Source organism: Synchiropus splendidus, chromosome 17 (assembly GCF_027744825.2).
Source record: "Synchiropus splendidus isolate RoL2022-P1 chromosome 17, RoL_Sspl_1.0, whole genome shotgun sequence".
Lineage (NCBI taxonomy): Eukaryota > Metazoa > Chordata > Actinopteri > Syngnathiformes > Callionymidae > Synchiropus > Synchiropus splendidus.
In genome coordinates this window covers 2,649,754-2,667,433 of record NC_071350.1, presented here as the reverse complement: position 1 = coordinate 2,667,433, position 17,680 = coordinate 2,649,754, and the positions used below count along the sequence as shown (strand labels likewise).

General features: G+C 40.9%; 1 protein-coding gene across 4 annotated transcripts in view; it reads right to left on the bottom strand.

Moving 5' to 3' along the window:
- ar (androgen receptor) overlaps window positions 1-16,294 on the bottom strand; it is a 34,410-nt gene extending 18,116 nt beyond the window's left edge. For 2 of the 4 annotated variants that reach the window (XM_053846604.1, XM_053846605.1), the window contains exons 1-3: window positions 15,167-16,294; window positions 6,964-7,115; window positions 6,761-6,877 (exon numbers count right to left, since the gene is read on the bottom strand). In XM_053846604.1, the coding sequence (XP_053702579.1) occupies window positions 6,761-6,877; window positions 6,964-7,115; window positions 15,167-16,161 (1,264 nt within the window). In that variant the 5' untranslated portion in view covers window positions 16,162-16,294. Of the gene's footprint in view, window positions 1-6,760; window positions 6,878-6,963; window positions 7,116-7,313; window positions 7,846-9,625; window positions 10,474-15,166 lie in introns of those variants that run through there. The other 2 variants (XM_053846606.1, XM_053846607.1) reach the window with 2 other exon arrangements.
- Between the last annotated feature and the right edge of the window lie 1,386 nt (window positions 16,295-17,680).

The following is a 17,680-nucleotide window of genomic DNA, read 5'->3' as shown; positions in this document are numbered from 1 at the left end:
CACTCCAGCAACATGTGCCGTTTCTTCCACTCCCTGCAGTCCATTGTTTCCCTTTCCCGGTGATTGCTCCTCTAGTTCCTGAGATTTGGACTCTTCTTGTTCCCCGTGGTAACTCCTGGTTTTCGTGGCTCAACTTGTTTGGTCTCTCGTTCTGTGAGCTAGCTTGTTTTTGATTACTGTGTTAAACCCTGGTGGCCTGAGTTAGTGTTTTGTTTCTCCCAGTTTCCATGCGTTTCCTGTTCTCTTTTGTAATTTATTTTCGGTTCATTGTACATTCAGCTTTTGCTTAGTTTCTCCCGGTTCGGTGACGCTTTCTGTTGAGTTTCTGTTGTTTGTTTAATTATTAAATATTATTTCTTACTCGCTCCTGCCTCACTGTAACCTTCACCACTTGCACTTGGGTCCTGAATCGATTTTTATGGAATTAATGTACGAATCGATTCAGAAAATCAAAATTTTAAACACAGCACTACACCATAGTACTTTGTTTATTAAAACCATAGCTCAACTAACACTCCGGTCTGAAGAGGTTAAAACAGCGATAAAACTTATGCATAAGGTGCAACAAACAATAACCACTCTACAGTAGCCCTGATGGAAAAAAAACATGGGCAGCTGAATTAAAAAAAATACAATAAGACAAATTAAACAGAGTACAGTAGCATGTTGTACAGTCTTGGTGAACTTGGCATGTTCAGCATATAAACATTGATTAAAAACATCAATCCAATGAATGTTTTCGTTCTCTATTTAATGTGTGTTTGTGTGTGGTCACTTGTGGTTCATTGCCTCAGCCAGAGAGGTCGGGTGATCATTAGTGTTATTCTGACTCAGCAAAGTAACTTGTAAACTAATGAATGGATTTCAATGATGTTTTCTGGTAATGTCGATAATGGAAAATGGAACAGATGGTGCCATTTTGGAGGTGTCTAGGCACTGGACCCACACATCATTTGAAACATTTGCTACTCTCTGTGGAGGAATGCGGCACTTCCTTCTTTGTTTTCACTGAAATTCATGTGAACAAGTTCAGAACCTGCAACCTGCCAACGCGTTCTGTTCATTTCAGTCAATTACATCTCAAATTCTAAAGACATTTCTTATTTATATTGACATAAGAAATGTTGGGGAATAATACTCAGTAAAAAAAAACCATCCCAACTTCACAACAATATTAAATTTGACTGAATGATTGCTGAAGGTTTGGAGTCGCTCAAGAACAGTAGCTAATCTTTGAAGGTGTTTCTAATGAAGGAAATAAGTGATTTATTAAAAAGCAGGCACAGTACCACATCACTGCTGCCAACTGCTGTTCAGTAGGAAGTCGCGGGAGAATGTCACGAATGATTGACTTTGCAAAGGTTAACCCTCTCACTGTGTGTGTCTTCATGTGTGTGCATGGTTGCATCTGTGTGTGTGTGTAATAGATTGTTCTGGATGCTCTGTCGGGCCTTTAACTGAAAATATCGCTCTCTTTTATTCACTCGTTGAGAGTACAAAGACATTTTAGATGATAGAGTTCAATCAGTGATTCCCATTCCCACTCCCATGGCATAAAATATTGACATTTAGAAACTGGACTTTAGCGTCCGAAAACGTAGAATGTAATGCATAGAAGTGTCAATGTAGTAAAAGAACGTTTTCCTTCTGTTGTGTTCCATGCAGGGTGACGTGGATTGCGCATTGTGTGGGGCAGAGAAGAAAAAAACGGAACACATTTTACTTCAGGCACAGGTGTGGATTTTGCATCGCAAAGTGCAAGGACCACACGCAGGGTTGCAGGAATGGGCAAGGTGGGGGCTCACGGGGAACATCACAGGGAGACGTGCTGAAGCTCTCTTTACTGAAATACACTGGATGTTAGTTGGTATTTATAACCCCTTACGTGGCTCTTATCCGTAGTGACAGGACTGAAAGTCACAGTGACTAAAAGGCTCGGCCATTTGATGGGCTTTAAATTGAATGGAGCTCCATCACATAGCTTAGCCGAACACCATCCTCCATATTTTTTTGCGCTATCTATGCGACGCAGAAGGCTGCCCTTGGCGTCAGTATAGGACGCAAAAGGTAACTTTCCCAACGTCAATAGATTACGTGTGTTTGTACTCACAACCTCCTACTCCGTAATCACTGTCACTATCCAGTAGCTAATCAGTACAGATGAAGTACAGTTGATCCAAAACTCTGAGTTTGGAAACTGTGCCCGGATGAGACCCAATTTCACCTATTAGGCTCACAATGCTCATTACTTCATAGGTAAGTCTGTGGCAGTTCATTAATCCAGGCACATACTGTGATGTCAACAGGGAATCGATAAAAATGAAGCTGATGGGATGTCCATAAGGCCTCCCGATCACCTCCTAAATAATGTGAATTTCTGCCAACACACTTTTGACTTTTATTTTGCTTGTCGGTCGAACTGGTGGAAAATGAGTCCACTGAGCCAGTTAGGTGCGAGAGAGCTGGCTTCAGAGCCAGGAAGACACTGAGCGAGCATTCAACACCGCCTACCTCTCTTGACCACAGCTCACATGTGCTGGTCCACTAAGACAAATGCGCTGCCTGCAGGCACAACTTCAGGGATATTTCCTTGACGTGTCATCCATCCTCAGGTGTCAGTGTCTATTCCCCCCTCTCAGACATTAGTTCCTACCCACGTAGACACAGAGTGAATTGGTGCCAGAGAGGATGAAGAATTGAAATCCTGACTGGTGTTCAGTTTACCAACGGAACGATCACCGTCATTAACGACAATTGTGCTCTTTTGCAGTAAGACTTGAAGGCACTGAGCTTTTCAATTCTAAATAAAGAGCTGTGTTTCTCTCTGCTGGAATCTGTTTTGAGACCAGGTTCAATATTTGTACAGACAGGCCTCCTTAGCAATACTGAGAATATTTCTACAATGTGTTTAGCTTGACAAGCACGCTAGTAAACATTTCACATGGGATTGTCACCCGGCTGCAGCAACATTAAATTAAAATTATGATTTGCAACCTAATCAAGTCACTGGACTCAGCAAAATGAAATTACTTTTTTAGTCAATCTTGTGACTTTAAATAACCAAACTTTTTTTTCTCCACATTTCAGCATAGAAATAAATAAATATAAATAAATAAAGCCATGTCAGTCTTTGGCATTTGTCAAATAAAAGTAAAATAAATAAATAAATAAATATCATGTCTCGGTTTTCTCTGTCCAGGTCGAGAGTTAATGTATTTCCATGTGACACACCCAGCAACAGCCATTTTAAGACCATCTTGTCTTGTTATCCTGCTTGTTCAAATGTTTCAAGTGAGTTGGATGAAGAGTTTTTGGCTGTTGTAATTGTGCTGTTGTCCTCACACTGGATGAATATATCAAAGTATCAGCTGTATTTCCAGTGAAGAGCGCCTATTCCTGTTCTCCATCCATGCTCGGCTGGTTTTCATTTGTGAGGAGCGCACTAGGTGTCAGATGTCAGCGACAACAAAGCGGTTCAACAACACTGCCTTCTTTTAAGCAAAAGATATAATATGGCAGTAATGCACCTGAATTCTGATCTATAACTTTGGAAAGGGAAAAATTTAAATTCCCTGTCACTAAAAAAACAATCCAATAACAGATGTGGACATAAACGTAAAGATCATCAGTCAAAGTGATTCCAATGAACTTGCCATTGAAATACCAAAAGTCGGCATGTCAGACGAAAATCCAAGTGAAGGGAGCCCCTCTTTTTCTTCACAACCAGAAATGGTGAGCGTTTTTTACTGACAATCACAGCATTAGATCACATTTTCACTCCACAGGTTTGTCAGCGACTGGTGGCGAAATTACCAGCATGTCTGCTGCTTTAATTCACATGTCTCATGTCAGCTTTGTGCTTCCAGTACAATTTTCACCGTTAACAGAATGGGAAAATGGATGAGAGTGAAAATTGAACACAAGACTAAAATTAGTCCTCCATGTCAATCTTTAGAGGCCTAATATGACGAGCAGGTCTGACTGACAGTCGAGGGAAGTGAATGGAATAGGCCTAAATTGCCCGGCTGCTCAGTCAGAGGCTTGATTATCAGTAACATCCCCTATTGTGATGATGCTGCAATTGAAGAGAGCCGGCTAAGATGTGCACTGGAGACAGAGTAAAGTACTTGGTCTAGAGAAGCCATTAATAGTTGCACTTTTTCAACGACACTCGTTCTCACTAATGGTCAAATACTACCTACTGTGGTTTGTTTACAAAATTCTATACTGCAACTTTGGGCAGGCCTGAAAAAGCACAAACTTTTAAATATATATATATATATATATATAAACATATATATATATATATATATATATGTCATTCTTATTTTTGCATTGTCATCAGTTTCATTGGGGTTGCTATGGAAACACAATACGTTTGAGCACTAAGCCGGCAGCAACATATAAACAACACAAACACCTACTGACCCCATTTGACAGCCACACATTCATTCAGGTTTAGAGAACAAACACACACGCACACACACGCAAACATATTTGTCTTCCTATCTTAGTGAGTACCATCATTGACATACAAGAACTTCAACAAGAGGAGATGGAGACACACATTTTCCTACATTTTCCTACAATGAGATTCTGGCTCCATTATTATGGGATGGGATTTATGTCTCTTTGATGGTCGTGGTCATAGTTCCTTTCATTTTTTTTGTTTTTTGTTCTGTTTGTTGTGGCTCAGAAATGGAGTGCATTTGGCTTTAACAAAAATGAACAACAATAGTAATAATAAAAATGATGACGTAATATATTTCTCAGGTTTCTGTTACGTACACAGAAGTAATTAGTGCTTAAGTCTCTCTAGGGACAGCAAAACAATATTTAGCAATTTTGTTACTGATCATCGATGACTAAAGAGAACATATACATAATATATCTATAAATATATAAGTATATATATATATATATATACATACATATATATATATATATATATATATATATATATATATATATATATATATATATATATCTGAATAAGGTGGTTTGCTCTCTCCAGGTCGGTGGAGAGTTCTTGTCCCAAGTGGTGGACTCGAGTGAGGGAAAAGGGGAGCATGAGATTGATAGACGGGTTGGTGCAGCGGCAGCAGTGATGCGGTCGCTGTATCGGACCGTCGTGGTGAAGAGGGAGCTGAGTCACAACATGAAGCTCTCGATTTACCGACCCATCTACGTTCCCACCCTCACCTATGGTCACGAGCTTTGGGTAATAACCGAAAGGATGAGATCGCGGATACAAGCTGAGATGAGTTTCCTCCGCAGGGTGGCTGGGCACACCCTTAGAGATAGGGTGAGGAGTTCGATCATCCGGGAGGAGCTCGGGGTGGAGCCGCTGCTCCTCCACATCGAGAGGAACCAGTTGAGGTGGCTCGGGCATCTGATCCAGATGCCCCCTGAACGCCTCCCTGGGGAAGTGTTCCGGGGATGTCCTACCGGGAGGACACTCCGGGGAAGACCCAGGACTCGCTGGAGAGATTATGTCTCTGGCCTGGGAACGCCTCGGGATCCCCCGGGAAGAGCTGAAGGAGGTTTGTGCAGATTGGGAAGTTTGGGCTTCCTTGCTCCGAATGCTCCCTCCGCGACCCGACCCCGCATAAGCGGCAGAAGAAGGTGAAGGTGAAGATGTACATAATAATACATAAGCAAATAAAAGAGCAAAGATAGTTCTGTTTAACCACTAATGATGGCTAATATTCAGACGATACCTGGAGTCGCCGCTTTCTTCCTCTACTACAGCATGGAACAATTTGAAGCCGATCCATGAAGGTGTTTCCAAGTAGTCAGTCAAGTCTCATGTCATACTTAAAAGAAGACAAGTGACTGTTTTATTGTTTGTTTGTTTGTTTTGGTTTTGTTGCAAGCATCTCCTCCTCCACGATCATGATATAGTGGTGAATGTGCTCCAACACCAGTCCAGTCAGTCAGACTTTGTTCTGCACCTCAAACACTACGCAAAAATGATTGCAAACACACTTGTAGAACATTGTTTTCATGTGTGTGGTATGCTAATTTCATTGACTGCAGGTGTGCACCCAAGGACTTTAATGAATGTTTTCTTTTTTTGTTTGTTTTTTTATCGACACGGATACGGTACAAATCAGCAGTTACAATTGAACACAATATAGAAAAACCCAATCTGTGAGTGCTCTTTTCTCGCACCTGAAAATCAAAGTGTAGTTGTAAAAGTTACTCCAATCCACTGACACCACTGATGCTAATATGACACTTATTATCCAATCAGCTCGCTCATGTAGTCTCTGTTAGTAGACTTCTATTGTCTTTTCTCGTCATTTTTTGTGCTTTGTACCCCAATAAAAAGTCCGGGAAACATAGCGCTTACATTTTTAAGTTCAAATGAAAGGTCAGGTATATCCATGTTGCAATGTGGTGGATGAGAGCTGCCTCATCTGTGTAACTGAGCATGGTAAAAAGAGCTGGAGGGTTTTTTTTCCATCCACTACATTTTCTGATTAACTGGAACTAAAATGTTTCACTTTAACAGTCATTTCCAACTGCAAGTTAAAGTTAAACAGACTCTTTTGCTGTTTGTACTGTGGTTAATGTATTAAAACAAAATTCTAAACAGTAATGTTATGACAAAGACAAGCACTGTATGCAATTTCTGAATGACACAAACTCAAAATGTAGCAAATAGTCAGTTGAATGCAATTGTTTACACTACACACTGTTTGTCTTGATTGTATGATAATAAATGAATAGAACACAACAATGTTGTCCTTCCTACCTCCCAGCGTCATCCCAGCTTCGAAACACTTCTTCAGTCGACATGAAGGGCAATTCTTTCGGCGTAGTTTATCAATGGTGCAATCGTTTTTACTTGCACACAAGTACTTCTGCTTTCCTGCCACACACAGAAGACATGAGGTTTAAAAACTCTTTTAAAAACTAGCAGTAATTCCTTTCAGACAGTCTTTGTTTTTTTTTTACCTTCCGCTGCTCTTTTGAAGAAAACCTTGCAGCTGCCGCAAGTGAGAGCGCCGTAATGGCAGCCAGATGCCTCGTCTGAGCAGATCAGGCAGGTTCTCTGTGGTGGAAAGAAGAACTCCATGGGGAACATGTGATCCCTGCTGGACTCAAACCTGCACTCAAACACATGGAGACAGAGTTTAACTAACTAGAGCCAACAGTAGGAACAGCTAAAGCAGCCACATCCGATTAAACCAGTTACTGATCTCCTAATTAGGCAAACCTCTCTTCAGATATTGTTGCCACAAGTCGCCAAAACGGTTTCACTATTCAGATGTACCAAGGCGATGTAAAATGACTTTGCAACCTACATTGAAGTATACAGAAGCATCCACAGTTGCATCTTCACATTCCACTACAGTCTCACAGGGGTCACAGCTTGTTACTCTGAAAACTGTCAGGTTACAAAGCTACCGTAAAGAACAGAGGAAGTACATGGTCGTATGTCGCTCTGTGTACCTGATAAGGTTTTAGTGTCACTTTTTAAAAAAGTGATGGCTGGACTATAGTGCTGTGTTTAAAGATTAGATTTTCTGATTCTGAATCGATTCGTACATTAATTCCATAAAATCGATTCGTAGGTCCAAAGATCGGACTAATTAAAGTTTTAACACATATTCCAACCCCTTTGACGCAGGCGCGCAGACATGACACCAAAGTCAAAACAAAAACAATGCCTCCTCACAGTGGCAACACTAGCAACGCTTCGCCTGAAACGCTCAAAGCAACGGTCTGGCTTCAGGGGTTCAGACGCGACCAAACCAAAAATGCGCTCGACAAAAGCAAAGCAGTTAGCATGTTATGCCTAATGGAGGTATTGGAAGTGTTGTAGTATTGCGGAAATACGACCTACCTCACGAATCACGTGACGCGACATCACCCAGAACTCCTGTCCAAGCCATCCACCGGGCCACAACAAATGAAACTCGAGCGAACTTTACCACTACCGGGTAATTCTGCACGTTCTGTCAAAATAACTGAAGCGATTGCGGGCTTCATTTACAAAGCTATGCGCCCGTATTCCGTCGTTGAAAACAAGGGCTTCAGGCGGCTAATAAAAGTAACAGAGCCACACTATGTTATGGTGTCTCGCAAACGTCTGTTATCCCAACCATGCACCAGTCAGTAAAAGAAAACGTGAAAAGTAAGCTTCAGTCAGCAGTCAGGGTGGGCATTACAAGTGATAGGTGGACATCTGTGGCTTCGCTATCTTACGCGAGTCTGACAACTTACTATATTGATGAGGAGTGGAACCTCGTTACGTACGTAGTACAGACCACAGAGGTTGAAACTGTTTACATACTGCACAACGACCGTCAGGTTGCTGTTAAGTCAGTAACCAGCACTCTACGTTTTCAGTGGCTGAGAATATCTTTTTTTCATTGTGATAATAAAATAAAAATGCATTAGTATTAAACAGCAGCATCTTTTGGGTGAATTTTTAATGTCATATTTCTAATAATGTCCCATGAGCAGTCCATCGCCACAGGTATAGACACATCTGACGTTCTCTGTCTGGATCTTTCAGGTGATCCTGCCAGCATATTTGTGAAAGCAACGTTACAATCTGGGAGGGGATTGAACCTTCCTATTTTCACCACTCTAACAGCCATCATTTACTACCAATCCTTCATTAATTTCCTGTTGAATGTCAATATGATACTAGCATTAATATGTTGTGTAACTTGTCATGTCATTATGGCAACAGCTCAGAAAATGGTTTAATTACTAACCTGAATCGAGATCGGATCGGATCGAATCGAATTGAATTGTGATAATCAATTCTAAGTCATGAGAATTGGAATCAAATCGATTCTTGAAATTAGAATCGATACCTAGCCCTACTGGACTATTAATGTAGAACATCCTAAAGAATCAAATTGAGTCAATTCCACTCATGTTAATTGATATATAGTGACAAAAAAGCATGAATTCAAATGAACATTCTGTCATCAAGCATCTGAGAACTGTGAAATTGAAACACATCACAGGGCACTGTCATGGTTTATCAGTCCATATACTGCTCTCAGTGATGAATACATATGAATGACATTTCAGTTTCCTCGTTAAAGCAGCAAAATAAGAATCTGTCTAACACGCTGCGTGTTTGCTCTGCCACACCAAAACATCAACTGCCAGTTTTGAAATGAAACTTCAGTGACTTGTGTGAAATTGTAAAATTCAACAATGGTAGTGAAGATCATTTAAAAAAATCTTCCTTGTCATCACATCACTTGTAGTTTGTGTTTTTGATTTATCAGCATGGTTAAAAAAATGCAACATATGTGAGCCAGCTGGCTTAAAATTTCATCACAATTTCAGCACAGAAAACATAAAAAGATGTTCCCCAAACTCAGTAGTCGTTGAAGAAAGAGCCTGTTAGCTGTGCAGCTATAGCAACTCTTTAGCATAGCGCTGCCTGCATTATAACTCCACATCATTTTACCTCATGTTTACCACTTATAGTACTAACATATTAGTTAAAATTAGTTAAAATCCATTTGAGGAACCTTTTTGTGTTCATGACGTCACAGACAGTTCAGTCAGAAGGAGAGAGTGTCACTCCAAGATGCTAGTAGCTACGTGCCAGCTAATACAATATACAGTTTTCATTGATACAAACATTTTCAGGGTCACCACTGTTCCAACGTCCCTCATAGCGACGTGTGTGGTTTCTCTCGCGCCTGTGACGGAGTACGGTGTGGGAAACGTTGGAGTGCCAACAGACAGGCGATTTGGGAGGAGCTGGAGATGTTGAGGGCCAAAAAGGGGGCATTCTTGTGGGGGGTGTATTTGCTCGCTGCTTCAGCCTTGAACAGGAAGAGATTGGAAAGGGCACAGACACAATGTTGCCAGAGCGAACGGCCACTACGACATCAAGGATGAAGCTGTGCTGAAAAACATCCAGGGTGCTTGTTTTGACTTTAGCTGGCAATGAAACAATAATAATAGCTCGCCCAAAGATATGTTGAACTCTCTTATCATCCTCAAAAATAACTGCTGAACTTTTCATTTTGAAATTCCTCGTTTTAACGCTGATATGTATTTAACACAGTCGGTGGCTCTTCTGACGAGACTTGAAATAGCTCTAGTTGTCACCCTAGCGGAAACACAGTGACCAGCACCTCGTCTGACGCCAAATAAGATCTGTGCACTTTCAGATTATTAAATGCTTCTTTAAGATTCACAGGCAAATCGAATCAGAGCGAGAGAAGGCAGGGTTTTCACAGTTGCTGCTTAAATTAAGGAACTGAACTGAAAGCAAACTGGTACTCAAGAGATCCACACATCTCACCCCAGATAGCTGGGGCAGGTTTCGGCCCCATACATTGGCAATATCAGCCCTGGAAAATGAAAGAGAAGAGAGGAATTCTTACAAGCTTTTTAGGATTAGACAGAAACTGAGGCAGAATTAACAGTGTTTTTCCTCATCGTTGTGCTTTTATGAAATTTGTTTTTTTTTTTCATGTGTAACAAAAATGTAATTTCTAATTATAATCCCTTCAATCCTGACATACTACTGCTTTCATAACAGTCAGCAGACCTAAGGCAGATGTACTGATTTATATTTTAGCTTCTTGTTGATGTTTTTGCAGTTATGCAATAATGCAATTATGATACAGTGCTTCTTCTGACTGTCACCTTTTTGGTTTTTGAACTTCAATGATAATTTTTAGTTCAATCCAATTTCATTTTTGTGTTTGTAAAAAATGAAAATGTTATCTTATCAGTATCTGTTTTCCAGATGTTTAGCAGCATTTTTCATTATTTTTTTGTTGCTGTTTGATGCTGCACCGTGGGGGAGTGATACGCTTCACAGCAAGAAGCTTCAAATACACTTTGACAGTTTGGGGGTCTTTTCTGAGTGGTGTTTATATCTTCCCCCATGTAGGATTTCTGTGGGCACTCCGGTTCCCTCCCATGAAAACATACGGAGGCTAACTGGTGAATCTATTGGTGAATCAACAGGTGTGACTGTGATGCCCATCTGTAAGTGTCCTGCAACAGACGTCCCTTCTTCTTACACCGTATAGCTGGGACAGGCTCCTGCCACCTCATTTTAGTCCAGAGGTAACACACTGCAGGAATGTCAAAAATAATTTTGAAAAATAGGAATAGACATGACAAATTGTGTTCTGTGTGTCATTGTTTTTCCTACCAATGAGTGATGTTAGACTGTAATTTTATACTTTAATTTTCAATTACGTGTCTTTCCAGACAGTCTAGCTACAATATATCAACGTTTTATGAGATATTTCACTAAGCAGTTTACATTTCATTTTTACAGAATTTAAACAGTATTAATTCATGAATAAACATCATGATCTTGCGACAATGCAAACACAAAATTACCTGAAGCACTGGAGTGACAGGCGTAGTGAGGTTAAAAATGAAAGTGAAGTGCAGTGAAACTTGCAGTCACTTGGTTCAGTGCAGTCATTTATTAACTGATGGATAAAATCTTGAGCTGAGCTCAGCAAATGTACGTCATAGCACATTTATAGGTAAAGATCCTGCTTAAATACATTCATTTAGAGAGATCTAATGAAAAACTAGGCTATTTTTCGTGACATGTTCTCCCTTGAATTGACATGCACTCTCAATTGTGCTGGAGTCTGGTTCAACTATTTCAGTTATAAAAACATTTTTTTCTTTTAAATCACAAGCAGCCACCAAGCTGGCCCCATCTGTGTTAGTTATGATTTGGACTCATGGAGATATTTGATCTCCTATTACTGCTATAAAACTGTGTTAATTCCAACTGGAAATTGTTCTTTTGTTTTGTTACTTGGACGTTCCTAGAAAGAAGAGAAGCGAGGGGCATTTGAGGACAAACACTTGCTGGTTTACAAGCGTTCTTCGTCTCACTCTGAATGATTGCAGTTTTAGAGTAATCTCTTCCCATCCCTAGTGGGTTTGTAGCGTAATATCTCAGCATGTACGGCTAAACGGTACATTTGCTACCATACTTGTAAATATTTCCTGGGCCAATTCCTTGAATTCTCATGATGCTACACTGGAAAGGCAATTAGCTTTGAAACTGTTCATCATACCGTCTCGATCTACTCCACTTTCCGGTATGTGGATGAAATTTGTTTGCCAGCAGACACCCTTTTGCTTAATATGCTATTTCAAAGAAGCATATGAGGCCTGGAGAGCCGCTGCAGCAGGTTCCAGTTGAGGCAAGGACACACGCCATCTCCCACCGGGAGAGAGATTTTTATGGCTACACAAGATGAGCTCAGGAGATTCTTCTATAAATACAGAATCAATAATCAAGACAGCATTGTGCTTTGTTTTTCTTCCACCACAGTTGTGGATCTAAATCTCTATTGTAGATCCAAATCGCCAAAATTGCTGCAGCCCCAGCACACGCATTTGTTGATGCTTAAAAGGCACTGGCACGCACAGCTACACAAACGTACAGAGCAAATTTGTGACTAACAAAGTTGGTCTTTGATTGTTTGTGGGGTTATGCCAACCTAGGCAATGGCTTGTTTCCTGTGGATTGCTTCTAGGACCACGACTGTACAGGAACGGTCTATGGGCAACTTTTGACTGGGCTGATGAGCTTTCCTGTTTGATGGCAGCACAGATATGCAGTGCGAGAAGTGAGCGATAAACACATCTCATCTAACATGAGACATAAGGAGATTTACAGCTGGCTAAAAGTTTACATAGGGACTGTAGTTTATTATCAGTAATGCAGTTGCTGTTTTGACGCAGAATTTAATTTGATAATATGTAAAGTGGTGCAATTTACATTCTAATCTACTCTTAAATTCTACAAAGCATGCACAAAACCAATGTATTTAGTTTGTTTAATGCAACATGAACTGCTCTATACTGTAATATTGTAATACTTATATTATAATATAATAATAACATTACAATTAACTTGAGTGTAAAATATATAAAAAATATAAATTAAAAACCTGCCATTAAGAGTTTCAGTGCTCAAACAATGTAAACACTCCAGACATGTTTAAAAAAAGCAGGTTCACTGTAAAAAAGTTTGGACTTGGACCATTAATAAGTATGTGCGGTATACTAAAGCAGAGGAAGGTTAAGGCAAACAGCCTATTCAGAAGCCAGCAAAAACATCATGGTGCGGTCATTTTGTACGACGATACAAGCAGTGCAGGATAAGCTGCAGATCTGCAACCTGAACATGCCTGATGGCAACACGTCGTTAACACATGACCAGGTTGTCAGGTAGACATCAGTGACTTTCCAGCAGCCTTCATATATCTGACCGTTTTTCCCATCAACAGCCACTGTGCACTTGGTTTCAGTTCACTTCAGCTCACAGACACACACTTGTATTTGTATGAGTGAGTGTATCTGACACCCACTTAAAGTGGAGAATTTTGTGATTATGTACCATTGCAGTTTAGAGTTATCTTTATTAAAGACACCATAAATGTATCATATAGTGACTTCACTTAATTTGCCTGAAATCCATAAATTTATTAAGGCCTTCAACTCTTATATGGACGGATGTCCAAAGTAAACCAGGGTTCTATCTTAAAATGACCTTGTAAAATGGTCAAAGGGTTTGTTGCTTAATCCAAAGCAAATACAGTGAATCTAACCAAAAGTTGGTCTTGTTCCGCACACACGGCACTGTGAAACCTATACAAGTGGTTATTCTGGCGCTTCACTGAATAAATCTTGAGTTTGGAGGAAAGCCTGGTTCAGGACCTCAGGGTTTTCAGTCGGCAACGAACAAGGATGTGAGTCAGAAAATCAGCAGGGTGCTGGATCGTCAGGTCCAAAGGTTTGCTCCTGCTACAGATCAGTTTTCATTATTCGACGTCTTGAGCCAAATATCTATCCCAGACAAATTACGAGAGAATAACGTTGCATAGATTTTATAAATTAAATTGTTTTAAGGACTTTCCCCACAAAATTTGGAATTCAGCTTCTATTTAATTTCTGTTGGCATCATTTTTTCAGATATTAGTGGCTTGGTCCGAGTGTCCCAGGCAATTTCTGGGCTTGACACTGGTACCAGACGGAGCTCTCAGTCATTCATCAGAGCACCTCTGGCTCAAAAAAGGTTAAAAAAAATCTCCAAGACGCGAAATGACATCATCTGCCGGTCTCTTCTGTCAGTAGTTGGACTGCTTATTTTTCCTCCTCGTGGCTTAGTTACGCTAACAGGGTGGCAAAATCACCACTTAATCTTGATTCTGAGTTGAATTATTATGATTTGAAGAGTGTGTGGAACAGACAGAGGGCACAAGATAAAGATGTTTGTATGCTTTCTGCGTAATCATTTCACAGTGATTTGTTCGAAATAATAAATGCAGCAGATATGATCACAAGATTTATACTGGCTCCGCTGGATTTCAACAACACAAAGAGCGCTTGTAAGAGATTTCACTGTGTTGTCAGCTATCAGAGCTTTGATCCCAAAAACAAAAAGTATAAACCCCAAGAGAGCAAAAGAAATAAAGAGGCCAGTGTGTTGTTAAATAAAGGATTTAAATTGGTACATTCAATATTAAACACTGCTGATGTTTAAAACAAATGCATCTTACATTATTTCTTTGTGACACAGGGCCATAAATATGTTTAATGGTTTTCATTCTGATTTCACATTTAACAGTCACGCTGGACTCAAATCACAATATTTCAACTTTATTTTTAATGTTTCATTGATAGTCATGCAGGCCAAAAGACGGACTGACATTTGATGACATTTTGAGTTCCCTAAAATCTGATCAATAGAAATGAACTGGAGTCAGGAGTGGAGTGCTTTTCCCCTGCGGTCTGAGGTTGGTGTTCAATTGGGAACCACATTCACTCATCAAGGTCACACATTTAATACATTCATGCCTTTTAGATCAGCTGCCAATAATAACCAGTTCCTTTAAAATGTGTAGAACCTTGTTTATTCGCCTCCATACAAGGGCACTGAACATTCAATTTTAGCAGAAATTAACATTTGGCTTTTTAACATTTTACTTTGAAAGTAACAAAATTTTACAGTTTCAGATTCACAATTAGTGTTTTAGCCAATATTTAGACATTTGATGCATATAATTATGCGTTACTATTTAAGCTTTGAAGAATGAAAAAAAAAAAAAACTAAATAAGGCACGCTTTCAAACTTTTTTTTTTAATGCAACGGCGATAAACGGCGATGGAGTCTCACCTGGCGTCAGTGTAGGGGACATCCAGCCACTCCTCGGTCTTGATGTAGCTGGAGTTAGGATAGTTTGGCCTCAGCATCCCTCCAGCTGGGTACCACTGCTCCGGCCGGCCCGGGCTCCTCTCATACGGGTTACAAATAAACGCGCTGGTCCCGCTGCTGTGCGCGCTCATGTACTGCTGTCTGGACCCCCAAAACGGAGAGTTCCGCGCCTCATTTAGGCTGTAGTTATTAGCCCAGAGTCCTACCGTGGAGTCCCCAGTGGCGTCCTCTGATTTGACCCGGAAAGTGTAGTGCTCCGGCGGGTACCCTCGGAACCTGTTGCCCGCGGCCTCGCCAAACTCTCCAGGTTGCGGCTTGTAGACGCGACACGGCCGCTCCAGGGGACCGTAGCGCTCGGACTGCTCGCGGGCCGCCTGGCCGAACGTGCACGAGTCCAGTTGATCTAAGTCTTTAGAAGTTATGTCTTCGGCTTCGCAGGGCGGGAAGTGGGGCTCCGGGGAGAGCGGCTGCAGCGGAGCGACGGGGTCTGCGCTGGAGAACTTGTTTCGCGACTCCTCCTGCTCCGAGCACCTGTACCTCGGCGCGCCGGAGCAACTTAGCGGGACTCTGAAGAGGAACTCGGCTGACATTTGTTCGCTGCCCGGGTTGAGCGCAGAGTCCGAGCCGTTGGGCTCGCTGGACTCCATGGTCAGTCCCAGCGACACGGACACCGCTCTGCACAGCTCCCTGCCAGTCTCTGAGATGGTGGCGCAGGCGGGGAAGGAGCCACTATCGCCCACACGACACTCCTCCTGAGCAGCAGACTGACACCGCTGCTTCTCCGTGTCCCCGTAACCACCCGCATTGTCCAAGTCTCTCAGCCTGCACAAGTCATTTCCTGGGTAGCATTTGGTGAAGTAGAAGCGACTTTCCTCGGCTTTTTGCGGCATGTTGGGAGCTTTCTCGCCCCCCGTCCACAACCTGGCACAAGAGAGCTGTCGGTTTGTTTGGTTCATTTCCGAAACACTGAACTTTGCACCGCAAAAAAAGTCTCTGCAGGTCGGAGCGTTCACAGTGAGAGCTCTGCCCCGCGCTCACGTTGTGGAAAACGTTTCGTCAACGGTCCTGAAGAAGAGACTCAAACTCCTCCTAAAGTCACTCGGGCTCAAGTTCGCCTCATCAGCCCGGACACAACGTTGGGCTCGAGATGCAGCACTCCCTCTCGGGGAGAGGAAAAACGAGGCGGAATCTATTTTTTAGCTGCTGTGGAAGAGGAGAAAGTGTTGATGATTAATTCTGAAACGGCGACCACATCCACTTCTTAACATGCTCTCTGTGATCAGAAAAGGCTGCAGGAGCAGCGCGAGCAGCGGGTCTGTGAAGTGATGAGGAGAAAAATCAGGTTGAATCATTCTCCAGCTGTGTTTGCTGAATCTGTTGACGGGTCATCCACAGAAACGTTAGCCTCGGATTAACAATCATAGTAAAAACAAATTCACTTTATTGAATTGCTCCATGCTTCATTCATTATACAATTTAATAGATTAATAATTACACAATAAATATATTGATCATTTTGGACTGCAATTCTCATTCATGATTATCATATTTAATATTGCATTTTCAATTGCAAATAATTATTATACTACGGAAAAGACCCAAAATATGGCTAACTACAGAAATGCAAATAATTCAAGTTACTTCATTTTAATTTGTATCATCAGTAATACCATCATTTTACAGCCATAAATTACTTGTAGACTCTCAATTTAAAGGTTTCATTTTTACCTAGGGCATTGTTTGCAGAGCTTAGAAAAAAAAAATGTGGAAACAGTGAAGTCATGCAGCTTGACTCACAATATCTAAGGAACGTGATCGTAAAACTCAGTTTCAAGCTCACTCTTAGAAAAGCTGTGCGACTATGCTGAGCAATTATATTATACAAGATGACTCATGATCGATACTATGCGAGGTGATCCACTGATTCATGTTTGCTTTTGGCAGGTTATAAAAGATCAGGCCTTAGTGTGGTCCTTCTCCAATATAATGAATCATACTACACAATTAAAATAGGTCACGAGTGTCTCTTGTACTCCTGATTGTTTCAAATGAACTGGAGTAAGTGAGTGCTGAGATCATCAGATGTTAGAAAGTGTGAATGGATTGTGGCTTTTTCAAAACAAATTATTTTAAATGCTTTTAAAAATGCCGTGAAATGACAGAGATTTATAAAAAAAAAGTAATATTACTTAATAGTATCTTTAATTTAAACTGATGAATACCATAATAACATCACAATATTATTACAATAACTTAAATGATTTTTCTCAACGAAAGCGATACACTTGAAGCCAACACCTGGACCCTGGGCCAACAATTCAGAATAGCTGCTCTACATGCACAACCCAGCTCTCTCATCCGGTGGAATTTATCATATGTTCAACAGAGAATTCACACTTTCAGCTGTTGTTGACGTTGAAATACTGCTAATGAATTTTAATTTATGCTGCAGTCTGCATGGCCTTTTAAGTAAGA